The sequence below is a fragment of the Podarcis gaigeae genome, assembly GCF_964106915.1.
Source record: "Podarcis gaigeae genome assembly, chromosome: 3".
In the NCBI taxonomy this organism is placed as follows: Eukaryota; Metazoa; Chordata; class Lepidosauria; order Squamata; family Lacertidae; genus Podarcis; species Podarcis gaigeae.
In genome coordinates, this window is record NC_139680.1 from 104,417,956 (window position 1) to 104,444,998 (window position 27,043).

General features: G+C 41.8%; 2 protein-coding genes across 4 annotated transcripts in view; one reads left to right on the forward strand and one right to left on the reverse strand.

Moving 5' to 3' along the window:
- Positions 1–13,532, forward strand: LOC310842323 (uncharacterized protein). 3 transcript variants are annotated; one of them, XM_083734055.1, is made up of 8 exons: positions 1–51; positions 2,327–2,542; positions 4,060–4,243; positions 5,739–9,044; positions 10,002–10,193; positions 10,912–11,084; positions 11,743–11,860; positions 12,443–13,532. In XM_083734055.1, exons 2-8 carry the CDS (start codon positions 2,337–2,339, stop codon positions 12,635–12,637), a joined length of 4,374 nt encoding a protein of 1,457 aa, XP_083590181.1. In that variant the 5' UTR covers positions 1–51; positions 2,327–2,336; the 3' UTR covers positions 12,638–13,532. The 3 variants fall into 3 exon arrangements, with proteins under 3 accessions (XP_083590181.1, XP_083590180.1, XP_083590182.1); XM_083734054.1 differs by lacking the exon at positions 1–51 and adding an exon at positions 351–494; XM_083734056.1 differs by lacking the exon at positions 1–51 and having other exon boundaries at positions 2,239–2,542; positions 10,945–11,084.
- Positions 13,166–27,043, reverse strand: part of ZC3H6 (zinc finger CCCH-type containing 6) — a 21,204-nt gene continuing 7,326 nt past the window's right edge. The window contains exons 3-12 of the mRNA XM_083734063.1: positions 26,607–26,729; positions 23,742–23,979; positions 23,286–23,398; positions 22,255–22,371; positions 21,175–21,288; positions 20,191–20,298; positions 18,543–18,796; positions 17,290–17,759; positions 16,000–16,242; positions 13,166–15,508 (exon numbers count right to left, since the gene is read on the reverse strand). Coding sequence (XP_083590189.1) covers positions 14,031–15,508; positions 16,000–16,242; positions 17,290–17,759; positions 18,543–18,796; positions 20,191–20,298; positions 21,175–21,288; positions 22,255–22,371; positions 23,286–23,398; positions 23,742–23,979; positions 26,607–26,729 — 3,258 coding nt within the window. The 3' untranslated portion in view covers positions 13,166–14,030. The remainder of the gene's footprint in view (positions 15,509–15,999; positions 16,243–17,289; positions 17,760–18,542; positions 18,797–20,190; positions 20,299–21,174; positions 21,289–22,254; positions 22,372–23,285; positions 23,399–23,741; positions 23,980–26,606; positions 26,730–27,043) is intronic.

Sequence of the window (27,043 nt, forward strand, 5' to 3'; positions counted from 1 at the left end):
GAAGTGCAAATTTTGAAAGCTGTCTGTGTTTCAGTTTGTGCAATGCTTCAGGTAAAGTGAGAATTAAGTAGATTTGCCTTTAAGTGTGAACCAAATTAAAATTCTCCCTCACCTCTGTACTTCAGTGTAGACATGCTCCACCTCTCTGTGTCATTCTACCATTGTCATATAAGAATTCAAATTTTTCCTGTCTCTCAACTCCTTATGGGTCAGATCTCCTATGACATCAGGCATGAGGTCTGGTAGCTGTGGGAGGCTTGCCCTGTTTTAGTTCTTAACAGGTTCACCATGATTTGCCAGCCAGACCCATTGACAGTGATGTCAGGTCCCCGATCAGCTGACTGCCTGTTGCCATGACAGGCATCACATCTGCCAATGGCTCCGATTACTTGTAAACAAGCCAAGATAAATTATTTATGAAGCTGCCATTTCTAGTCCATTAATGAGAAGTGTACATTTGGAAACCAATAGAAGTCCCCTTTGCAGCAACATATGTAAGTTATCACTCTTCCTTCATGTGTGGGTGTCCGTTCTAGCGGTTATAGGGGTGTGTTTGAATGATTCTCATAAAAAAGAGGGAATGCACATGTTTTTACCTTCCACTCTGAAAATAGATTTCATTGTATGTGCATAGCTATTTCCGAGCCTATCAGAGCTTTTAATATTTCGATTTAAACATGCATATGGCAGATTAACAACTTCTGGATGGGATAGCTCTGTCAGTACGTCTCAGCAAAAATTCCCGGATAGTATTGTGGGATTTTAAAAACTAACAAATTTATTGTGGCGTTTGTGTGAACCATGGCACTTTTCTTCAGATCTATGCCACCCTGAGTGGGGGGGGGTGTGCGTGTGTGTGCGTGTGTATCACAAATCACATACACAGCCAGACACACATAGTTAGGGATGGGTAGGAAATCTAAACAGCCAGGTAAGGAGGAAATGAAATGTAGAAAAGCACACCTGGCGATTAACAGTCACCATTCACAAAAAGAGCTGTTCACAGCACAGATATTACGCATTGGTAAGCCAATTAACACATGCAGTTAACAAGTCAGAATTGCTGATTCACTCTAAATCTGTTAATCTTCTAATGTGTTGATTGGCACAAATTAATAGGGGGAATATCTCTACAATTATATATTTTTTTTAATTCATGAATCCTCACTAAATATGGCAGTTAGGTATTGTTAGGTACTGCTAAAAGGTAATGTTGATATGGTAAGTTTATTAAAACAGGAGTAACATACCATATCAGCATTGTGTTACCCATCAGGGTCTGGCAGAAATATGTATAGCGTCAGAACAGAGAGTTGGGAGTGTTTTCAGCTGAGTGTTTCAGCTACAGTTGAGATATTCCTGCAGTGCAGTTGGTCCTTGGGGATCTGAAGCAGAATTAGTAGTTCTTCTGCTTGCTAACCAATGTGGTCTGTTTCTATATTGGTAAATAAGCTGTGGTTACAAATATGTATGTTTCCGAGCACAATTCAAAGTGTTGCTTTAAAGCCCTAAACGGCTTCGGTCCAGTATACCTGAAGGAGCGTCTCCACCTCCATCGTTCTGCCCGGACACTGAGGTCCAGTGCCAAGGGCCTTCTGGGAGTTCCCTCACTGTGAGAAGCAAGGTTACAGGGAACCAGGCAGAAGGCCTTCTCGGTAGTGGCACCCGCCCTGTGGAACGCCCTCCCACTAGATGTCAAAGAGAAAAATAACTACCAAACTTTTAGAAGACATCTGAAGGCAGCCCTGTTTAGGGAAGCTTTTAATGTTTAATAGGTTATTGTATTTTAGTGTTTTGTTGGAAGCCACCCAGAATGGCTGGGGAAACCCAGCCAGATGGGCGGGGTATAAATAAATTATTATTATTATTATTATTATTATTATTATTATTATTATTATTATTATTATTATTTTATTTAGTAAGTCCTCTTTCATGACACGGAAACAGGAAGTACAAATGTCCACCTCTGGAATTTCAAATTTATTTGGGGAATGGGGCGAGCACTTTAGTAACTATACAGTGGTACCTCGGGTTACAGACGCTTCAGTTTACTGACGCTTCAGGTTACAGACTCCGCTAACCCAGAAATAGTACCTCGGGTTAAGAACTTTGCTTCAGGATGAGAACAGAAATTGTGCGGCTGCGCTGGCGTGGCGGCAGCGGGAGGCCCCATTAGCTAAAGTGGTACCTCAGGTTAAGAACAGTTTCAGCTTAAGAACAGACCTCCGGAACGAATTAAGTTCTTAACCCGAGGTACCACTGTATTAACACCCCTTTGTTTACATTGTAGAACTGACTTAGGTAACAGTGGTTTTCCTATTTCCAGAGTCAAAGCAATGGAACCTTTTTCTCTGTATGACATCACTGCTGTTGTTTACACCAAATCCACCGAGAGAATTATATCACCCATGGTTGCTGAACTTTACCACTTAATTATAGCAGTACAATGGGGAGAAGTGAATCGTGAAGGTTTGGCTGGTTTACAGGAGGCAGCGGGGGAATTAGCCAAAGCTACTGGACAGCTTTCCTCTACTGCAAGAAGGTAATATTTATTTTTTAAAAGTAAAATAGTTCAGTTTGAAATTTGGGCTCAAACCAACCAACTAGCCATCCAAATTCCCCCGTATATTAAGTCAGGGACTGGGCTTGCCAAGTTGTCCTGCAGGGCCATCAACAGATGGGTAGAAAGAATAGGATTTTGAGAGGCCCAAGGCCAGCAGTGGCTCCAGTCTCTTAACATTCATTAAAAACAACAAAAAAGTCAGTTGGCCATTTCTGAAGAAAGTTAGCATGCAAATTGTGGAGGTATCTCTCATGATTCAGCACTCATCAGGCATTGCTAAGGACACTTAATCCATCACTGTTGCTCCAGTGCTATTTTTCTATAAAAAGAGTTATTGAGCTGAGTCCAATACGGCCTAGGACTTCGTACCTACGGGACTGCCTCTCCTGATATGCCCCATGGAGGACCTTACAGTCCGCAAATAATAATGTTAAGTTGTGGGTGAACATATCAGATGACACAGCAATTCTTCAAACAGCTCTTGTTAATTCACAGGCCAGAACACAACTGAACTGGAGGGTTCAGCCAGCCTGCTTATATAGAGCTCCAGTACAACGCAACTGTAACAGCTTTCTGTAACTATCCAATCACTGAACGTCGCTTTCAATCTCTGATTTGCATATGTGGACCTGAGTGAAAACTATCTACAGTATCCCCCTGCTGGCCCAGGGTGAGAACTTCAGTACATAACAAATAACATCTTGGAGGTCCCGGGCCTCAAGGAGGTTAGACTGGGCTCCACCAGAGCCAAGGCCTTTTCGGCCATGGCCCCGACCTGGTGGAATGCTCTGCCATAAGAGACCAGGGCCCTGTGGGATCTGATATCTTTCCGCAGGGCCTGCAAGACTGAGCTGTTCCGCCAGGCCTTTGGTTGGGGTCCAGTCTGACTCCCCCTCTCTCCTTATAAGAACTTGTATGAAAGTGCCCCCCCACTTTTCTCACAGGCTCATATAAGATCAGTACAAACAGTTAGGCTGGTGACCATTTAAGGTCCCCAGCCCTAATTTGCAGGTTGCCATCTGATTGGATTTCACTTTGATTCTGATTTGATTTTAGGATGTATTTTAATTGCTTGCCTGGTTTTATGTATTTGATGTTAGCCGCTCTGAGCCTGGTTTTGGCTGGGAGGGCGGGGTAGAAATAATAATAATAATATTTATTATTATTATTATTATTATTATTATTATTATTATTATTATTATTACAGTCATACCTCGGATTGAATGTGCTTCAGGATGAGTGCGTTCGAGTTGCGCTCCGCGGCAACCCGGAAGTAACGGAGCGCGTTACTTCTGGGTTTCACCACTTGCGCAGACGCTCAAAATGACACCACGTGCAGAAGGGGCAAAAAGGGATGCGTGCATGCGCAGACATGCTGTCGCTAGTTACGTTTGCTTCTAGATGTGAACGGGGCTCCGGAACGGATCTCATTCACATCTAGAGGTACCACTATATTGTTGTTATTATTACTATTATTATCTTTTGCCTGATTCTAGGCTGGCTGAAGAATCCGATGATGAGGTGCTAAAGCGGGAAATGGCACCTGCAGCAGAATCTCTCCTGATCTCTGGAGAAAACATCCTCCTGGTTGCTCAGAAGCTTCTCATTCAACCTGATGCCAAGAACTGCCTAGAGGAACTGGCTGCATCTGCGAAAAGGATCCTCGTGGAAACCATAAAAGTACGACAAACGTATTTCCAGTGTGTCTAAACACAAACGGGCTCACTCACCAGTGTTTCAGTGATGTTTTCAGTGGCGTAGCGTGGGGGGTGCAGGGGGGCCCGGCCGCACCAGGCGCAACTTCTAGGGGTTAGGGTTAGGGGGCGCAAATCCACGGGTTAGGGGGTGCAAATTACTTGCCTTGCCCCGGGTGCTCAACCCACGCTACGCCACTGGATGTAATCTTCGCCAGTTAATTGCTACAAACTGCTGGCTGCAACCTCAGGCTTCTTCTATATGGCGTTATACGCCTCCCTAGGCCTTCTTCCTGAATCAGTGGGGAGTTGGGGGCAGGCCTTGCAGTATCCCAAGAGAGGCTGGTCCCTGCTGGGCGCAGGGCGCCGTAACTGGTGGACCATGCTGCTCATCAGGGAGGAACAAAGCTTGTAGCGTTTACATACATGCCCAGACTTCACTGCACTGTGAATTTGTATTTATATTACTAGAGACTGCAGCAGACCCTCCAAGTGTCCCTGTTTTCCAGGGACAGTCCCTGTTTCCCAGAATCTGATTTGATCCCAGAATGTCTCACTTTTCCTTAGGACATCCCTATATTCATCACAGCAATGTTGGAGGGTATGGAGTTATCCGACCCCCGAGCCAAGGAGATTAGTAACTATACAACCTTTAGAAGACATCTGAAGGCAACCCTGTACAGTGGTACCTCGGGTTACATACACTTCAGGTTACATAAGCTTCAGGTTACAGACTCCGCTAACCCAGAAATAGTACCTCAGGTTAAGAACTTTGCTTCAGGATGAAAACAAAAATCGTGCTTTGGCAGCGCGGCGGTAGCGGGAGGCCCCATCAGCTAAAGTGGTGCTTCAGATTAAGAACAGTTTCAGGTTAAGAATGGAAATCAGGGCTGATTTCCTTAAGAATGGATACGTTTGATCTTCTTGCAGTCCATGGGACTCTCAAGAGTCTCCTCCAGCACCATAATTCAAAAGTATTATGCTATAATGACACTATAGGAGTTGCCAAATACAGTGGTACCTTGGGATAAATACTTAATTCGTTCCGGAGGTCCATTCTTAACCTGAAACTGTTCTTAACCTGAAGCACCACTTTAGCTAATGGGGCCTCCTGCTGCTGCCGCGCCACTGGAGCACGATTTCTGTTCTTATCCTGAAGCAAAGTTCTTAACCTGAAGCACTATTTCTGGGTTAGCTGAGTCTGTAACCTGAAGCGTATGTAACCCAAGGTACCACTGTAGATTATTGCAACTATGCTGACATTTTAAATTTTATTTTTATTTTTATTTTAATCCTGACCTTCATAAAATGAGATGACAGCGCAGGAGAGCTGCTAATATACCTGTGCTTTTAACATTATAACTAGTATTTACACATCAACATTCTCAAAATGCAGGTGGTGTTTAATCTCCCTCACCCAAAAGGATTGTTCCAATGCAATTAAAAAATAATAATACATACGTTCTTAATTAATTTACTAGGTCCTCCAAGCAGAAGATGATGCCCTGGTTAGGAAGATAATTCAAGCTGGCCACTGGCTTTTCAACTGCCTCCTTGTACTGGAAACTGCTGAAGACGTATCTGCAATGCTGGTCACTTTCCGCAGCTTTTCGGAGGCTTTGTTGCTGCTGACCAAACTGACAGAAAGACTTATTTGGGATCTGAAAGAATCTTGTCGGAAGCACTTGGCTCAAACCCTGCAGCTCCTTAAAAACTGCATTCCGATGCTGTACACAGCAAAACTCAGCAGCTTAAAGCACCCTGGTGATGAGCAAGTGGAAGTCTCGAAAAGCTATATTTTTGGCTTGGCAAGAAGCACGGTGAAGGAATTGATCTCCCAGCTGAGGAACAAGGTGGGAACAAAGAAACTACATGAAAGAACTGGGCTCTTTCCTCACCACTTGCACAATGTTTTGAGCCTACTGTCCAGACCTCAGTCTAACGAGGGTGAGATAAGCTTCCTTGTAGAATCATTAGTATTCTACTGCATGCTGTTAGCTGACTCGTCAAGAGGACCTGTGAAGCTCAATCTGGTCCAGCACTGCCATCGCCTCCTGAAGTTCAGAAAGATGATTGCCACAAATGAGGGCACATTGGAGGGTTTCCCAGTGGAAAACCAGAGAGGGGGTAGTATAGAAGAGAAATGTTCTTCCATGAGAGCAGAGATGGAAAATCTTGATCAAGCAGTACGTACTGCTGTTCTCTATCAAGTTCTGGACAATTTTGTGGAGACCAAAGGACCCATGAAGAGGTTGGTGGAAGCTGCCATGCAACCATGTTCTCCTGCTGAAAATGGAGGATTCCTAATAAAACTGAAGCCTCTCACTACTGAATTCTTCAACCATTCCAACCAGATGCTCAAAGCAACAAATTTTGTTCTAGTCACCTGCACCGAAAGGAAAACCATTCAAAGCATCGAAGGTTGTGTAGACCATTTGAGTAGACTTCTTGCCACTGTGCCTGCCCTCCTCAGTGAAATGAGCCACCCTCCAGGTCGTAAGGGTGCACCCGAAAAATTGCACTTCCTGTGTCAGACGTGGTTGAGCACAACCGAAAGCCTGCTGATGTGTTTGGACAAAGTAATTGATCTGCGTGAATTCCTCGAATTATGTCTTCAGGACATGGTGGAGCACAAAGCAAGGAGTGAAAAGGCCTTAGAGGAGCAGCAGTCTGGAGAGTTTTCTCAGCACGCATCCAGTCTTTCCAAAAGAGCTGTGCAAGTTGTTGAGTTTATCAGCAGACATCTGGATAGAGCCAGAGATCCCATTTTCCGGAATGGACTGCTGGTTCTAATTAAGCAACTGGAAAATGCCATACCACAGGTGAAAGGTGCTGCAGATCAGTGTCTGGCAAGAATGGCTAGTCTGCAAGCCAAAGATGAATATTCAAAGAGGGCAAAAGATTTGATGGAGGCTGCTTGCAGTGTCAGACTGGGACTGGATGAGTGCAATCAGCCAGATATTCTCAGCCCACTTCGGGTGGGTGTTCGAAGTGGCGTTATTTTCAAAGATGTTCCAGATTGTTTCACTCCCCAGGACCCAATAGAGCTTGACACACAAAGCACCACGAAGCAAAGCAGTTCAAACAATTCAGAATTACTGGAAGAGCTCTCAGGCAGCTCTATCCCTGTCTCCAGTTCTTCCCCCCCAAATCCTAGTGGCAGTGATTTATTTTCTGAAGGTGCAAGTGGAAAGATCAATATGCACACTCTGATCAGCGAGATCCTAGCAGCTACAAAGACACACAATGTCACAAGTCTGAACAGCGCTTGCTCTGACTTATTGGAGCTTTCCAGTTGCTGGGTTGATGCTGCTAAAGAGGCCTTGCAGGTTTCTAAGCTGCCTGTGTCAGAGGAACTGTTGCAATACAGAGAAATAGTGACATTAATCCCTTGTCTTGTTAGCTCAGCCAGAGAGGTAGACTCAAACTCTATTCCTTGCACAGAGACACTTCAGCAAACAGCAGTTTTGCTCTCGGAGAGAATCGATGCAGTTAAGCAAGGTCTGACCGTTGTTGCAAGTTCTTGGTACAGCCTGGCTAGGCAGTTAATTTGCGTTCGATCCTCTCCCGAATTTTCTGACAATGCTAAAGTGTTAGGCGAGATCATGGAGATTTTACAAGCTGTTGTTCAGCTGGCTGGCAAAGCCACTCGTATAGAACACGACGAGGGGCTCCCTGAGCTTCCCAGACTTCACGAAACTTTTCTGCGAGTTCAAGCTAAACTAATTTGTGTGCAAGCCAGGACAAAACTCTTGCTTGAAAAGGCGCTGGCTGTTAAACAGCCCCACTCCAGCAACAAAGCTGAGCTGGAGACAATGGATGCCCATTGCCTCTTGTGGTCTGTCACCATCCAAGCATTCCTAAACTCTGTAGACCAGTTTATAGGAAGAGACGTATTGTCCTTAACCGAGTTGCGAGCCAAAACAAAGCACCTGCCCTGCTTGCAGAGCAGCCTGGCAGCAGTATCAGAAAGTTCCCTTCGGATACAGGAAGCAAGCAGGCTGTCGCTTCTGTCGTGTGCTGAACACAGCGCTAAGCATGAGGTTACAGCACTAAAGGAGCAGGTGAAAATATTGACATACTCCCTGCTTGGAGTTGCCGATGTTCTGTCTGCCTCCCCGCTGCCTGCCCCCAATTTGTCGGTTCGTTTTGAGCTTCTCCAAAGGGAACTTGCCATAACAGCCAAAGTCCTTCTGCTTCAGATGAGTGTGATCAATGGAGAATACTTGAGTTGCATCCGAAACATCATCAGCCGAACCCTGCCTTTGCCACGTGGCAGTGAAGGCGACAGGGTCGAAATAGACAAGGAGGCCTTTGAAAAAAATGCGGATGAGCTCCGGGCAAATATCCAGATGGTCAAAAAGGCCGTCGGTGATGCTCTGGAGACCCTTTCTTCTGAGGAACTGAGAGGGAACTTGCTCTCCATGGCAGACCACCTTCTGCTCCTCACCGATGAAGTGATCAGGAGAGCTGGGGAACCCGAAAGCCAGCTAGACAAGGAGCATCTTCTCGGGGACAGTGTTTTGTACGAGTGGTCTGCTACAGCGGCTTATCTTGTGAAACAGCTTCAGTCCGCAAAGGGTGCAAGTGAAGCAGCTGTGGAGCACGTGAGGAGGTGCTTGCAAAACAAGGAGGGGCACATGCCTTCCAGCCAATCTGTCTGCCAGCTGCAACGCCCCTTACAGAAAGAACTGGGTAGTGCAAAGGACCATAGTCCTGGGACACCAAAGCACAAAGCCACTAAGACTGGGCAAGGCGTGTTGCTTGCTAAGGACGTTACCAAAACGGTAAGATGGTTCATATCTCCGATAGCTCTTTAGCAGTTATTGAGGATGTGCTTTGCCAGTGATACCATTGTTTTCTCACCAGTTACATCAGGATACGGTGAGAGGAGTAGAGTTGCTCCAACTTATTGCAAGATATTTTCTGAAAAATCCATTCTTTTAGCCTCACCAGTTTCCCTTACAAATGTGGGTTTTGTATTTGGGGGCTCAGAAGCCATCTCCACCTTTCCCTCAGCAATTTACTAGCCCTTCAGCCTATCGTGCTTCTCTTCTGTGACGTGTGTTTTGTGAATCTAACTACATCCACAGGCCACATGTTCCCCCACTTGGGATAATGTACCCTTCCCCAACTCCAGATTGCTGCCTGGCTGGCCATGCTGGCTGAGGCTGGTGGATTAACATACAAAACATCTGGAGGCACTTGGGTTGGGAGGGGGCTGGCATAGGGAGACAAACATGCAGAACTGGCCAAGTGTTTGCTTGGTAAAAATAGCCCCGCACCGCTATTTCTCCCAATAGCAGAAGAATAAACTTGCTGCTGGGGTCTGAAGAGCAACAGGTCATTTTTTTTTCAACCCACAAAAGAACCTCGCTGCAGCAAATCACAAATATGACTATGCCTTCTGGGCCCATATCCAAGCAGAGACCCCTCTTTACTTGTATGTAACTGAAGAAGACTGTAAAAGTCAAAACACAGAATCGTTACTCTCAGAATACAGTTGTTTTGTACAGTGAATTATATTCATACCTTGCATCTCACTGACATGTAGCTACATACTCTTGTTTGTTAATACCAATGTTTATATATGCTTGGATATCTGGCTATAAGGTTGTCCTATATGTGATATAGAAATGTATTTTATTTATTGAGTACCTGGATTTCATTCTTTGCATTTTATCAAGAGGACACGCCGTATATTCTCTAGGCTGGAATTTCTTTTCTTTTGCTTTCTCCATCAGCCCCAGGAAGATTCACAAAGTGGTTTCGAGCCCAGTCACTCTGAACGCAGCTTGAGAGCCAGCCCTGCTACCTCGCCAGGAGACTCTGAGAAGTCGGGGCACGACGGCTGTCCAATTGCACAAGTCACACAGCAGATGACAACTCAGATGTCCTACATGGCCAAGTTTCTAAAAAGGAAGGGGCCAATCGCGGTACTTCCCCATTAATGTTGTTTCTTTTGGGAAAGAAGACCAGGGCAAAAGCTCAGAAGGCCACCATATTGTTCCTTCTCAACAGACTCTGCCCTTTCTCATTTCTCTACAGTGCTGCCTTTGTTATTCTGCTGTGCAAACTCCTGGAGAAACTTCACCTATTCAATAAATATGCCAAGCTGGCTTTCAGGGTGCTCATCTGTGCCTTTTGTTTTGCTTTCATTTGCTGTCTTCTGGCTGGTTATGCCTTTCAGATATACCTGGTCACTCTGCCTTGTCATTCTGGACAACACTGTCCTTAACCTCAGCTGAAATGTTTAAATAGTCCACACTCCCCTCTACATAGAAAACTATTCTATTAGGAAGAATACTCCAACCTAGCCTTTCTCCTTAACCTGCTGCCTTTCCAGATGTAGTGTGGGGAGGTTTGGAGCATCCAGATGTTGAACTACAACTCCCACCAGCCCTAGACATTGACCATGCTTGCTAGAGCCAATGGGAGTTGTAGTTCAGCAACATCCGGAGGACCAAGGGTTCCCCACTCCCGTTTCCAGATGCAGGGAGCTTTTAAAAATGCTATTATTCCTCAGCTGCAGGTTATAGACGCTGTCTGCCTGTTCTGAGTTATTTGGATAAAGAGTAGAGTGTAAATGTATTAGTGGGTATCTGAACTGATTTTGTGTTGTGGGGTTTTCTTTTGGAACTGCTTCCCATTTAGACCAAGGAACAACTCATTTCCTGCGCCGCACAGATCATTTCTGGAGGGGAAGCCCTGGTAAAGTTTGCCGGCATCATTGCAAAGAACTGCCTAGACGAAAGATGTGCGACCGAACTGCTGTATGCCATGGAGCAAACCAAGACCATTAGCTACCAGCTTAGCATCGTTTCCAGGTAACTGGCTCTTTCAGAACATGCTCTCTGATTCTTCCCATAGGATAACATGCTTTGCATTTTATCCTTGGCACAATTTATCGCTAGGGGAGAGATTTATTGCATATGTCTCTGTGTAGGGCTGAGGAACCTGTGGCCCTCCAGATAGATGTTCATAGCCTCCAGATCTCCTTAGTTGCCTGCACTGCGGGGAGCTGAGAAGATGATGGTCTGGACTGGAGGGCAAAAGGTTCCAAGCCCCCTTGTAGTGGATGAGGGAGGGAGTTGCAGCAGTGAACACACTTACTGTGAGTTTTTTCTTGTGAACAGGATTGGTTGAGCACTTCAGTGGTTGCTTTTCAGCACTGGTACCCAGGAAAGGTGAATAACCTTTCTTTAGTCGATTTAAAAGTTTGGTTTTTTTATCACCCTTGATCCTTATGTTTACTGGGATGGTTGGCAATGGATGATATGAACTAGCCTTATCAGGGTAGAATTACAACAATACAGTATTACATAAATAAAAGAGTAATCAATAGAACACCCCAAAAACATCCCTAGAGGGTTTAGATCAGGAAAGCAATGCATGAGTAGGGCTCAACACCTCTTCCTCCAGCCACAGAAGTCCCATGTCACACCTTAGGTGCACTGCATAATGCTTTCTCTCTGTACTTCGAAGGGTAAATGCATCAACAGGTAAAAGCAGGTCATCTGCCGAGCACCTTGTGAGAAATGCACAGAATCTAATCCAGGTGGCTCTTCAGATGTTAAAGGCTGCAGAAGTGGCTTGCGTCAAAGTGAGTAACCTTTTATTTACATACAAAGCAGGGGTTTGGGGGTCCTTACATTAAAAAGACTATGTGGGAGAGGGGAATGAAACTCTTCCCTCATTTTACCTCACTGCACTTTGTTGCTTCAAGGCAGGAGTGGCTAGAGTCTAGACCCTTTTGGTTCACATAGACTACATTCACCCTTGGGCCAGTCTTTTTAAACTGGTTTAGATGAACCCATGGTTTCAAGTTGGCTTTAGCCACCAATTCAAATTAACCACATTTTGTCAGTTGTGGCAATGCAACAAGCTTGTGGCTAAGCAGAAGTGGAAGCTTCTGGACCCCTCACAGCTGTGCCAGATGAGAGAGGAGTGAAGTGTGTGAACTCAAGGTTTGCTTTGGCTTTTCACATCCCATTGAACTAAGTATTGATCTTGGGATTTGACATACTAGGAAAGTGAGCATTTTCTCACTCATCTCTTTTGTCAACCACCCTGAGATTGTGAATTGTTTTGCTTGCATCTGCTTAATTCTAAAGCCCCCATTTCCTGAATGTATTCATTTCACTTTCAAACAGCATTACTCTTTCCTTGCTTTGCTTTTCTGCAGGGTTTGCGTCAACCGGCCCCCAATTCAGAAGAAGTCAATGTAGCTGCATTTTGCAGCAGGTGGAGGAAAAGTCTGTGGTGGCACAGGGCCAAGGAAGCTTTAAATTCAGACAGAGATGAACTGGGACTTCGCAAAAAGGGATCGTGGACTGAACCCACATTCACATCCATGACCCAAGAACTATCTGCTCCTTAGTCAGAACTGCTCTAAATCTAAATGCTTTGCTGTTTCTGGACGGAAGCAGGTTACTGACATTGGTTATGCTCCAACTTGTGGAAAGAGACGTCACACTCAGAATAATTTAGTCTGCCCATTATAGTTGCTGTGGACGTAGTGCCCAAGTTCAATGCACAAATGTACTCGCCGCTATGGTCACAATTATTTACATGCTTAGCTGTTGCCTATCCTCAAAGTTGCAACTCTGCCCTTCTCTTTCAATATGCCTATCTTTGTTTCAGATGGCTTCAACTTCACTACCATTCACCCCCCCCCCATGTCAGGTAGTAGAAAGAATACCAAAGTTGGGAGACATGGGTTCAAACCCCTGCTTGGCCATGACTCTCACTATATCTCAGGCTAACATACCACACAGGGTTATTGTGGGTAGGAGGAAATGACCAGGCAGTCCAACAAGTATATACACCTTAGGAGGGAAGGGGGAGAAAGTAGATAAAATCTACAATGCAGATTTCCCAGCCTTTTAACAGTCCATGAAAAGTCAAGAGATTTTCACTCTTTTTTAATTTGTTAAAAATGTCAGACACATGAGTATATGTTACTGTCATTACATATCAATACAAAAAAGCAATACAAATTAAGCAGTTGAATACAAAAATACATTGAATACATGAACACCACAATGTGCCAGCACTAAATGAGAATAATGTATACATGAAAAAAGTAAATACATTTTTACACATACAACTTATGAATTTTCTACTTAGAAATGTTTTAGCTGTGTCCTTTGCAATTTCTTCTATATACAGCATAGAATAAAATACTTTAAAAATGCTTCAGTTCCTCAATATGTAATACAGTATCTTTTAGGCTATGAGTATCAATTCATGAATAAAAAATGATGCTGTGTCAACGCTCAGAAAAGATCAATTCTTTTTGAATTTTACTTAGCAAGTTGGACTTGATAGATCAGATAATTGTCATTTTAAATAGTGTCTCTCACAGTAATGTACATTATATTGCTTGAACCTATACAATCTTACAAAAGTGGCAAACATTCTCTAAATGTTGATTTTGAAAAGACACATTACACATATACAAGTCTTCAAATTGAATCCTTAATGATTATTTACAATGAAAGTGCTTATTTCAGATCTAACATGATATACCTATTTTTATTTTTAAAAAACAGATCAATGATTAGTCTCCCTGAAATGTGAAAATTATATAGAAAATACCAACTTGGCAAACACTATAGCATACTGTGTTACGGCATGTGGTTCTGAAAATAGCAGCCCAAATGTGTTTCTGGTTATAATTTAAAAATAAATAAAGCATAGAGGTAAATCAGTTACAAAACCGCAGAAACCTGCATTATTCACAATGGTAAAAAGTCTTCATAAACACACAGCTAACAAAAAGGTGAAGCCGTTGGGTCAAAAGTCTTGAAAACATCTTTCAGTGATTTGTCATCGGATTCCCCATTTGGATCACTCTCTGACATTTGACTGATTTGCCCAGGCTGCCTTACAGGCCTCTGATCACTGTACTGTGGTCTGATTAACCCAGACAAAGCCTGGATGGGAAGGTTGTGTACTGCTGGAGCAGCACTGGAGTGTTTAGCCTGAGATTTACTGCCCACTTTATCTGGAATGGCTTCTCCGGATGTTTCCAGGCATTTTTCTATGTGCAGGGATGTTTTTTGAGGCAACTGTTCTTCTGAGAGCGTAGCTTCATTTTGGCCAGCATTTTTCAAAATACCCTTTTTCACGTTCTCTCCATTCTCCCCTGAATTAACTGGAGAGGGGTCTGATGGAGTGTGATTTCTTGGATCATACAAGCTAATGCCACTTAATAACGAGCTAGGGGTGCCCAGTTTAGCAGTGGCAGATGATAGCTTAGGTGCATATGGGGGTAACGCATCCGAATCAGAATGAAAGGCTGCAGCTTCTGAGGACTGTGATGTACCAGTGCTGGATTTGGCTAACCTGGGGTCAGTCTTTGGAGGCAAAAAGTCCTTCACTACTGCATGGTGAGAGTCTGTACTGGATGGTCTGTGGAGCCTGGGATCAATTGTTTTCTGCAAGCGAGGGTCTCCCAATTTGCTTGTGCTACCAGGATGAGAATCTGTAGAGTGGTCCAAAGAGACACTTCTGTTTGCTAAATGTGTACTATTTTTTGCTTTTGCTGCTAATCTTGGGTCAGATGGTATTGTACTTGGGATGGGATCACTTTTGATATTCCGTAATTGATTAAATCGTTGGTCAGCTATAAGTGGAGGAAGGGGTAAGTTGATTGAAGATACTGGGTCTGGTTTCGGCAAAGGTACTGGGAGTAAGTCTTCAGGAGCCCATACAATATGCTTAGCAAAGTTGGGTTTGCTCAGAACAATGTCCATTTTAATATGGCTGAATTGCCTAAGCTGAGATCTTGGATCCCGTAGTGTTACTCCAGGCAGAGGTTCCAATGGTATTAAGAAAGCTCTCTCTCTCAGCTCCCGTTCTCCATCCTCTTCTTCCTCCTCTAATCCCTTTTGCACAGTCTTGACACCAGGGTTTGCTCCACTAGCAGATGAACTAGCATGACTGCTTTCGCTGCTCTTTAAAATTCTAGGATCTCGTGCAAGTCTTGGGTCCAAGGTTCCTGACTCTGATGGTTTTCTAGCATTTGATCTTGAAGCTGATCTTAGCCTGGGATCAACAGCTTGGCTTCCTTGACCTCGATCTTTAGCAAGTCTTGGGTCAGCAGGCATAACACGAAGCTGCTGGTCTGCTGCCTGCTGCTGCTGTTTCCTTAATGTCTCACTTTGTTTCTTTAAGGTCTTTAATATTGATTTAACACTGCTTCCTTCTTCCTCTTCACTACTGGAGTACCAGTTTACATTATCATCTAGAAAAAGACAAGACACCATACAAATTTCAGTAGCCATAGTATATATTTTCTATCCTAAGGTAAACAAAACAGAATTTCCCAAATAGTGTTGGGAATTCTTTTTAATAAAACCAGATTATGTAAAAGAAAGGAATTCTAATTTCCTATTAGGATGACAAATATGGTAGTAAGTGAGTGGGGAAAATTATTTAACCATAGTCTGTTGCCATCTCTTAGCTTATGTCAGCGATATTTATTTTATTTATTAAATATGTATATTGCCCTTCATCTGAATATCATAAACTGACTCATCTCCATAATGGAATCAGCCCCAGTACCCCTTCCTTGGATCAAACTGGGTTCTTCAATGTGTGAAAGCAACTTTAGTAAAAGTTGCAAGGAAAATAAACACCAGTACAAGTAAACTAAACTCTTCACTAACATTTGGAAGCAGCAAATGCACACAACTATGTTACATGTTATTTTAAAAGTGCAGAATGTGACAATACCTTCTTCTCTACTCAGGGATCTCTGACACTGATTGCTCATTTGCTCTCCATCATCTTGTTGTTTTTGACTAAGCCTTACAAAAAGGGCTTTCTGCATTGCAGGAAGAAAATCTGGTACATTAATAGCTGAACTGTGGCCTGCTGCTGTAGCACAGTCTGACTCGTACTCATTGCCACTGTTGTGTGAATCTGAAGACATGTGGTGAGGCGGTTGATCTGAAAATTCTCCTTGCCACGCACCATCTACATTGACAGCATTACAAACAATTAGTATTTATCCTCAACATAAGTTAAACAGAAATTACAAAGAAATGTTAAGTACTATTTGACGAGATCTCTATAAAAGCCATCAAGGTGGCACATGAAGGGGTGGGGCTGTACATATAAGAGGCTTAATTCTCGGGGGCAGAGGACAGGTTTACTTTTTCACATGCAAACGGGCTTCATCAGTTCCTCTCACCATCCTCAACACAGCAGAGCGTGCAAATGCCCTCTAGCAAGCATGGAGTTACCAAGCCTTCCTCCCAATGCTTAAGCTGCAAGGTGGGCAGGGACTGCTAGTTGTGCGGTGTTCTTGCCACCTCCCTAGTTCCAAAGCTGGGAGGAAGTCAGGGGCAGGGGTGTCCCTTGGGAGCTGTGTGGACACATCATCAACCTCTATCCCAAACTGCTCTTATCTGCTCTAGAGCAGGAAAGCCCAGAGTGGGAGGGAGAAGAGGGTTGGTCAGTGGTGCTCAGCATGTCTTTAAGTAGCAGCACCCAAGCAGCACCATTCCACTGGCCCTTCCCTATGAAGTAGCATCCAAGCTACCATGTGTCCCTCTAGGTATGGCCAGAATGCTTATTTGTTTTAGATGCTGCCGCTGGAAGGCACCTCAAGCACTTAGGAAAGGCCAGGGGGAAGATTGTCAGGCAAAGAGATGTAGACTACTGGAGACCCGTGGACTGAGTAGTTGCTTATGGGGAAAAGTTAGAAGCATCCTGGAGGGTGGGAAGGCATAATTTATCTTTCACATCTGATCTAGGGTGTCCTGAGTCTCCCATACAAGAATTCAAGAAGAGGGTGTGTGCAGAGTATACAGAAGCATACTGCACTTTCAAAAGTCTGTGTTCTCCCGCCCTACACACACATGCACCCCCCATAACGAGTATTTTGGGAATACTTTTATAAATCCTGAATGAGAAGGGCCCAAGACTAGGTGATTTTGAGTTATAATACAGCTCCAATTCTCACGAAACACAATTCTTTAGTTCTAAGTAAGGACATAAAATGTATACATTAGAACTTACCACCAGTGTTATTGGTTGTCTGAAAGTTATGTACAGCCTGATGCGAATAGTAATTATCATAGAAATTGGCTGGATTCTGAAGGGACTCGTAACAAGTATTTGGCAGCCGTTCACCGGGGATTTGCTGATATGGTGGACCAGGTAGGCAATGATTGTCTCTGGGCATGTTTGCCATATGCTCTTGAGCAACTGCACAGCCATATGATGAACCAGGTGGCGTCAAAGGCGGCCCACCCTGCTGTCCATGCATTGGACCACCGGCTTGACCCTGTGGTCCTAGGTAACCCGGAGGAACTGGCTGCAAAGGCGGACTCTGCGGCCCTCCTAGACCTATGCAAGGATGCCCAGGAGAACCTGGGAGCCCTGCTGGTCCATTATGTCCTGGGCTTGATTCTGTATTATACATATGTGGATCATTTCCTTCAAACTCTGGTCCTGGCGGTGATGTGCTGTTATAGAATGCTGGTGGACTGCAAGACAGAAAGTTAGGTCAATACCACTTTTATAGAAGCATAAACTATAAGCAAGTTATGAGGAGCATAGTGGTCAAGAGTCTGAAAATGGCTACATGCTCTATTTTGTCAAAATTAGTTTGCTTTCTCTTAGAAGGGAACACTACCATTCGGTTTGGTTTTTTCACCAGACCATAAACAGGTGAATTTGGGATTATTACAAGGAGCATGACTGAAGTCTTCAAATACTTAAGTGCCTAATAAAAAGATGAAAAGCAACTGTTCTCCTTATAAGGAGTTCTTCTTATAAAAGGTAAACATATGAAATACAAACAAGCGAGATTTGAGACATTCCTTAATACATATATTTTAAATGAGACTGACTGGACAACCAGTAGTTTTCATTTTTCTGAAAAGGATGTTAACAATATGCAATTAGTTTTTAAATATAGGCCAAATTTTAGATCAAAATAGGTGGCAATAATTACACAAATTTTTCACTAAGGTGTTATTTCAATCAGACATACTAGATCTAAGCAAGGTTATAAATACAGTTTTAGCTCCTTTCTCCTAAAAAACTTAATGCAGCCTTCTACCGGTGTGTGTGAAACTACTTGCCACTTCAGCTGAGAGTGGCAAACTACGCCTGCCACCACTGTTATATTCTAGGGTCATTGTGCTTGTAGCTCTCTCTTTCTCTTTTTAACCAGTCCTGTAAGATTACTATAATGCCATCATTTTCCTGAACTTCCTTATTGTCTCATTAAAACCGTGCACAACTTTTATACTTCTAATACCTACGTTTTCCCAATCTTGTGGGCTAAATCCACAGTAGGCTTCACAACTATCTCAAAGAGAGATGGGATTTTCTTGAATTCACCAGAGGGATCCTGAAAGTTTTCTGCATCTTCCTCAGTAAATGAATACGGCTCTGGTGGGGTTGGCAAAAGCCCAACTCCTGGAGGAGGCTTAGGAAGAGGAACTATGCCTCGTTTCCGAAGTTCCTCCACTTCCTTTTCATCATCGTTTTGTGGCTCCTCTTCAGTATTCAGTACCTAAAACATACACAAATTAGACTCGGAGTTATAAAAGTTTCTGTTGCATAATATTCTGGTTGCTGCTATACAACTCCCTAGCTGGGATTCTATCTGATCTGATCCTGAAGGATCAGGGTAGCTTACAAATCTTTGAAATAGAAAAGTCAAAGCATCCATGGAATTCAAACAAGATTAAAATAACTCACATATTATACCCCAATTAATCTCAAACACCATTTTGAAGTGCAGCTCCTAAAAAAAGCTACCTATAAAGACCTAACCAAGTTTTCAGAACATTATGTTCTAACATTTAGATCAATCAGAGCACAGTCCACCATCCAAACTTTTGGCTTCTCGTCTGCTCACTGATATGAATGTTCATCTCTTTGGTACGCTGAACTGAACTGAACTGGATGTTGGTTTCTCCCTCAATAGCAACAACTATTTCAGCTAGTTTCAACTAGACCATGACTAAGAAATTAAATGTTTACTTTGGGGAGAATCTTTTCTAACACTGTCAATAGACAACAAGCCCATCCCAGAACCCTTGGATGCTATGATTTCATGGATAGCGTGCAGGGATGTGCACCTTCCAATTTTTGTAAGACTACACTACACCAGTATGAGCAGTTAGGAGATTCAAAGAATAATACCTGAAGAGGAAAACTAAAGGGAAAAGGTGATAATGGGTTAAAAGAAAGCAGAAAGTTTAAATCAGATGTAACATTTTTACTTCAGTGGGGCTAACATAAAAATTCTCCGACCAAACATGCTTTTCCTCTTTGGGATTCTACCACTAAGGGGAAAAAATCCAGTCCTGCCAGAAACTGACTGTCCGCTTTGCTAACTAGCTGCTACCCATGAAGTCAACAAGAAACCTCTCCCAAAATTTATGGAGCTTTGCCATTTATCCCCCCCCCCCCAAATTTTAAGTGGAGGGTGAAAACAAATGGGTAATGCATAAATGCGTAAGCAGTGCTATAAAAAATAAACTGATGGTGAAACAAAGGAGGGGCAAGATTGAATGCTAAGATGGCATTTAGTTTAATGGCATGCACATTTGTGATGTGCAAGCCTTGCAAAACTGAGGGGTGCCAGGTTCACTCTTCAGCTAAGGATCCTGCCGTAAGCTCCCTTTTTATATGATGTTTGTCTTCATCATGAGATGCTGGTAAAATCTATGAAGCCTAGAATAGCTTCTTCTACATGAAAATATACTACGTTGACAGATGACACTGTACATCATGTGCAACTGAAATATCGATAAACGTGACTGGACTCCTTGGAAAATCAACTTGAAACTGGGTCACCACAGACTTTTCTTAGTTTTGAAAAACAGCTTTTTTGAAACATCAGTTTCATATTAAAGTATGATGTGGTGTATTCTGTTGATACAAAGGAGTATTACTCACCTTATCAAGGAGTTCTTTCGACTCTTTAGTTAGTGGATCATGAGAAAACTTGCACTTGTCACCGTGGTAGCACTTAGCTCCTGTATGATAGAACTTGCAAGGGAACTCATGTGAGCCTGTATTAAGGATTCTAACAAGTATAACACTTTGAGAGAGGGCTTATTGGGCTCCCTAAAGGGAACTCCTCATGACTGTTAATGGAACTGGATGGATCATGCTCAGCTAATGTTTTGGATTCAGATTTTCTGCCTTCTATAAATTTACTCACCTGCTTACCAGCAGAAAACACCTCTTTCCCATTTGGCAAAATTGCTGCTTGTGGAAGCCTTTTCTCTCCTGTCCTCCATGGGGGTAAAGAGATGTAGCTTCTCTCATGAAGTTAGGCTTTTGCAAACAGCTCTGGCAGTACCTCATTGCTGCTTCCAGCAAAAACCCAACAGGAAGAGAGAATTGACCCTCTTCTTTCTTGCCCATTTTGTTGAGGAAAAATGGAGTAGCCTCTGTCCCTTTCTATTAGGCTTTTGTAGGAGGTGGTGGAAGTGGCAGCAGGTTGCTGCTGAACCTTTCTGCAAAAGTCCAACTTGTAGAAGACAAATCGTCTCTCCTTTCTCCCTAGATCCTCCACCCCTCCAGAGAGGAAAGGAGAAATAGTTTCTCTCCCATCCTGTGTGGCTTTTGAACATAGCACAGGAGCTAAGGAAAGGGGAAAATTAGTGGGCATCACAAATAATAGGCATGACTTGTAAGCAGAGTCAAAATTTTGGACTCCTGCCCTTTAAAACATTTTTGATGTTTTAACAACAAAGTATAAACAATATATTAAGTATAACGCTTACTGTGACATATCAAAGACTACGAACTCCCATCATTTATCACTTTGAAAAGATCATTTACATTATATATTTGAGGTCATATTCATATGTATATGTAGACACACACACACTATTAAACAAAATATCGTTAGGATATTATTTGTAAAAGGATATTATGCATGTAAATGCAGTTCTCTCCTTTGGAACAATAACCCTGTATATAAAACTTGCAGATTTCCTTTTTCTTCTCTATTTCTGCATCATGATCAAATTTACACTGGTCTCCCTGTGTACATAAAAGAGGTTATTAGCTCCAAATGTGGAATTATTGTATTTCAAGTTGAACTTTCAATGATAGTATGAGAAAGTTTGATCAAACATAGTTCGCTGCTTTTCCTCCCCCCCCCCACCAGTGGTGTTGGAGGAAGTTGTTTGTAAGTCAAACCAATCATTAAAAAAGCAGAACATGAAACTATACCTGCACTGACACTAAACAGATGGCAGTTGTTCAGAATTGTATTTATTTCAGTCATTTCTATAATATTTTCAGGACCATAGACCTTTCCCAAAGTGGCTTACAGTAGAAAACCAAAGCAAAATAATAAAACAACACAGCTACCTAAACAATTAAGATCAATACAATATTGATCTTAAATAATAAAAAAAAGCAGCAGATGAAAATAGCACGGCTAGACCTCTCACTCCCAGCACAGCATGCTAGCCACCCTAAATTAACCAAAAGCTGATTGGAAAAGAAAAATATTTAGGGCTTCTTTTAAAGAAATCAAGGAGGGAGCCGAATGCAGTTCTTGGGGAGGTCATTTCTAAAAACAAGTGAAATCACTGGAAAAGCCCTATCACACTTGCCTGCCAGAATGCACTGATAGTTTTTGAATTTTCTCATACAACTGACTGTTTAAGCTGCTCTGTTCACAGTGATGCAACTCTGTGCAATAATTTACATAGCTCACTAGAAGATATACTATATACTGTACAATCAAGCTTTTCTATTTCAATAAAAGATCATGGCTGCCATATAAATATTACACACTTTCAACATTAAATATAAAAGTCTGCACAAAAAATAAAATGACTGAACAAAATACACCCATATTTTAAATTTAAATATATTTTTAGTACTTTAAAAATACTTAACAGTTGGGGTGGGGGCTGATAAATGTGTTGAGCAAACTGGAATAAAAACCACACATTCCCCCTACCCTTTCTAGAAAGAGTACAATTATATATTCACCTTAATGCATCGTGCCTCTAGGAAATATTTACAGATTTGTTTTCCTTTGTGTTCCACAGTATGCTGATTTATGAATGCCTGACTCATCGTTGGCCATTTCTTAACAGGCTTTATTTCCTGTAAAAACAAGCATCCTGTTTTAATGCATCGTTACCTAAAGTGTCACTGAATATCCAAAGTTACAGTACTCAAAATGATAAACTAAAATGATTTAGTCAAGCTTCTCAAAAAACATAGGGCCAAACAAACAGGTATGGTCACTGACATTCTAGTTATGGTAAATGCTAGGCATAGTGTCAGGCATAGACGTTTTGCTTATGAGGACACAAAGCTGTGAAGAACATGTCATTCTTTATCTTTAGTGGTGGTGATGGAAGGTGATGGGACTGACAATTCATTCACTCTTTCCCCAAGCTGTGCACATTTTACTATTACTGACTTCACTAGCCCTAGTTCTCTGTATCATTTTAATTTTGCCAATGTTGCTACCTGCCAACTACTAATATTTATCTTAGTCACATTATTTTTCCAAACTGCAAAATTGTTACTACGCCTTCCTCCAGCTTAGCATTACCAGAAGTTCATTTCATAGTGCATGTGTCCTCAGGCTGCAATACTGAAGCGACATGATGCAGAGCATAGATGTCAACGTTTCCCTTTTTTAAAGAGAAATTCCCTTATTCCGAATAGGATTCCTCACAAGAAAGGGGAAAAGTTGACAGCTATAACACAGAGTAGTAATAACTGAAGGGCTGCTTATTATAAATTAAATACTGTATTTATTTGAGTCTAATGCACCATCGAATCTAATGCGCACCTCAGTTTTCAAAACCTTGAAACCAAAAAAAGTATTTGCTGGCGAATGTAAATGTGCCATTGAATCTAATGTGCACCTTAATTTTTGCAATGTAATTTAGCAAAAAAAAGGAGAGCATTAGATTCAAGTAAATACGGTATTCTGAATTATCTACAGCAAACTAAACAGAAATCCCAAGTTTCAACGTAACTTAACCCACTTCCATTCCACTTACCTCTTCAGGACCTTTATTTATCCCTCTTCCCCTTCCACGGTCTTTGCGTTTCAATTTCTTCTGCATGCCACGCCCTCGGCCAATACTGTAACTATTGCTTGTCTGTGTAGCACCTAAAAACAAGAACATCCAACGCATTTCAGCACAAAGATTCTGACCTGAAAGAAGAATGTACATACATACCACCTGTACTTTTCTGCAGAGTGAAGAGGTCACGTAAAGAATACATGCCAGGTCAGAACTATAGTGTTTTTAAAGGTCATTTCTAAAATTATAAAATAGCATTTTAACTCTAGCTTCCAAAACAGTGAATTTGCAACTTGGCCCCCAAAAGTTTCATTCCATGCCAATTCAATGGAAAATGCTTGTTCTGAACACAATTTCACTGCAAATGCTGTAATTATGCATAGGTGGGTTTCTAACACAAACTAAGCTAGCATTAGACCAATGCCTTACCTTTCTGAATCCCTTTCATTCCTTGCTTTTTCATAGATTCTTTTGAAATTGGAGCATCTAAATCAGCATTTGAAGTTTCTTTAGCTTGTCTATACTGTTTTAATTGGTCAGCAAAATCCTCTTTTTCATCCTCATTGTAGACAAAATCATCACTGTAATTATCATAATCTTTGTTTTTTGATTTTTTAGTATGCTGTGACTTCTGTGAAGGGGTGTATTTTCCTGAAATATGCCCATGCTGGACAAAAGAGAATGATAATTAGAAAACCATTAGGATATGACTTCTCCTATTTTCTCTACAAAGAAAACATAACATTTTATTGGTGTTCATGTGTATTTTTCTATCCTGAATTAGGGTTGTTATTTGCAAGTCATTAAATGTGTAGTGCAGTTGCAAACTGAAAACAGTGCAAAGATGCCTATAGTGCTTGATTATCCATAGATAGATGGAAGTTGATGGGATGAACACAGATCTGTTCACTTGGCTATGGGTGTTGTGTCTCCAAACTGTAGTAGAGCTTTCTGTCCCCTCAAACCATTGTTCCAGGGAGAGCAACAAATACTGATCCTGAAAAACTCCCTGGTGAAGTGGGTGGATAATATAATTGGTTCACTAAGTTTCTTTTTCTTCCAAATCTATCTGTATTTCACACAAGAGTGGCAAAAGTAGAAATAACTGTTTTTAGCAGAGACTTTGGCACTACCAATTTGCTAAGCCAAGTGTGTATATGCAAATAGTGGAGATTGATGAAAGGAGAAGCAGAATTAACAGCTTCTCCTCCCCCGCAGCAGCTCAAACACTCTTTTTTACAGGTGTTATTCTATAAATAGTTCACTTTGTGGCAAAAGACACATGACTTTATTGAACAAGTTATTTGTATCATTCTGTTGCAATGAGCAATAATAAATAAAAAACCATTCTAAGGACATCATTTTCAAGTTGTAACAAACACCACAGATGCATGGGCAGAATCAAGATTACCCTGCCAAAATAGGACACACACACACAATTGTGTGCCAAGTCAACACAAACTCAGCTCCCCGCAAAAGTGAAATTCTGCAATAAGTCAAAATTATGCAAATTAATATTTTTTGTATTCAATTTTAGTAGAGTAATTGGAGCACAAAGTAATGGTTTTTTTTTTTTTTTTGCAAGATCAACTGTCCTCATTGCTTGCAGAGAAATTTATGAAAACATGCTGAAACATAAGCATATAATACAGTAAGCATTAATTATTTCTCCAATGAGAACTACTAGATTCAAGTGAAAAAATTCTTACTTATTTTCTGTAGCATGAAGATATTGCAACCCATTTTCTGGCAGTAAGAGTGAAGCAATTCTTATGCCAGTTCCACCCCTTTTCTAGATGTAGAACATCCAATTTGATGACTTCCAGCATTGTGAATAAATTTATGATTAGTAACACTATGCTAGTAGCAAATTTTGCAGGGTTGAGGAACCTGTGGCCCTACAGATATGGTAAACTAAAACCCTGCCATCTTTGATCACCACTCCCCATGCTGGCTGGGGCTGATAGGAGTTGGTTCCCTGCTCTATGTCTGGAACATTTATCTCCTTTTTCTGAGTTTCACCTTATGAATTTTCAATTTGAATTGGTTGCAAGCCATATCAAAAACATTTCATGTGATATAATTGATGTTTTGAAGTTAGGCTTCATTCTGCCAGCACCTTTAATTTTAATAATTTTTGATATATTATTTTGGAAGTGTGGAATAAGGATGCACAGTTCCCTTATGTATTGTGTCTCTCTACATGATCTTTGGAATGTGTTGATTGTTTTAATGTTTTGTCTGTAATAAAAAAATCAAATAAATAAATAAATATCCATATAAGGCTGTGCTACCTTAAACTCCAGATAGTATGAAATTACTACTGGTTTTATAAGTCAAGCAGTAATAAAATTGTTTGCGGTTCTGAATGGACATTTATCTTCTCCCAGAGCAACTGTTAGACTAGTCAAGATAACCATATGCTCCTTCATTCGGGAAGACATGAAGCCAAGAAAAACCCAACAAAGTCCTGTTTTATTCAAATACAGTCATACCTCGGGTTGCGAACGTGATCTGTGCAGGAGGCACGATCGCAACCCGCAGCGCTGTGTCTGTGCACGCACGTGACGCTATTCAGCGCTTCTGCGCATGACATCATTTTGCGCTTCTGTACATGCACCAAAACCCGGAAGTAACCCGTTCCAGTTCTTCCGGGTTCGGTGTGGTCCACAACCCAGAAATGCACAACCTGCAGCATTCACAACCCAAGGTATGACTGTAATGGATGGAGGTTTTGGATAGAGAGCAAGAGCCCTCATAGGGCGAGATCATTTTTACTTCTGGGAGAGATTTACTTCAACAGAGTCACTCATATGTTCTCTTTCCATATGAATCTAGAGGAAGCTTTTGTAGCAGAGAACAAAGTGATACTACTCCCCTGTAAGGAATGCCCGTTACTGATCCTTTGAAGAATACTGAAACACAGCACAAAACTCCTACAATGAAAATCTCAATGGCAGTCAAGGCAAAGACATATGCTACTTTAATAATCTCTGGTTCCATTTCATTAAATAAATAAATATGGCAGAGGCAAAAAAGAAACCCATGGCCCCAGTAAAACTCAAAGTGACACAAATTACTTTTGAAGCTATCGAGAAGTAAATGGAAGGCTTTCATACTTGGCCAGAAAAGAGGGAGGATAAAAATTGATTCATTCTGACTGGAAACTTTACTAACAAGTAACAAGGGAAACTGTTGCCCTCTCTTGCCACCATATCACTAAAAAATGGTAACAAGCCAGGAAATTAGCATGATATATAACTTTGGATGGAATGAACATTTTGGAAGCTGTACCTGAATGAATGAAGACTCATAATCTCTGTAGAAACCAGATCCTTTCTTATGGGATCTTTCTGTTCGTTCGGCATCAGAATCAATGCTATAGTCAGAACTGTCATTGCTAGAGGGGGAATTATGCTGAAAAACAAGAATGATTTCATTTGTATAATGCAGGCATATGAACTATATATATTGTATTTAAAATGCTACAGTAAAGTCAATTGGAAGAGAAGCAGATTGTGGGGAAGTGGCATACAATTCAAAACCCCATGAGGGCTAATTTATTGCCAATAATAATTAAGGTAGCTTGTACTTTAGCTGTATGCACTAGAGCAGCTCATGAGCCTCAAGAACAGGCAAACATTGCAATACATTATTTGGCACACTTCCCAGTACACATGAGGTGTGAGGAATGTTGGACACAGCAAATAATGATTTAGTAGGCCAATACT

Bases quoted from the DNA above. Each gene is read 5' to 3' on its own strand.
- LOC310842323 (XM_083734055.1), top strand. From the start codon at position 2,337: ATGGAACCTTTTTCTCTGTATGACATCACTGCTGTTGTTTACACCAAA. The intron at 11,085-11,742 runs GTAACTGGCTCT...TGTACTTCGAAG, and splicing joins CAGCTTAGCATCGTTTCCAG to GGTAAATGCATCAACAGGTA. The intron at 11,861-12,442 runs GTGAGTAACCTT...GCTTTTCTGCAG, and splicing joins CAGAAGTGGCTTGCGTCAAA to GGTTTGCGTCAACCGGCCCC.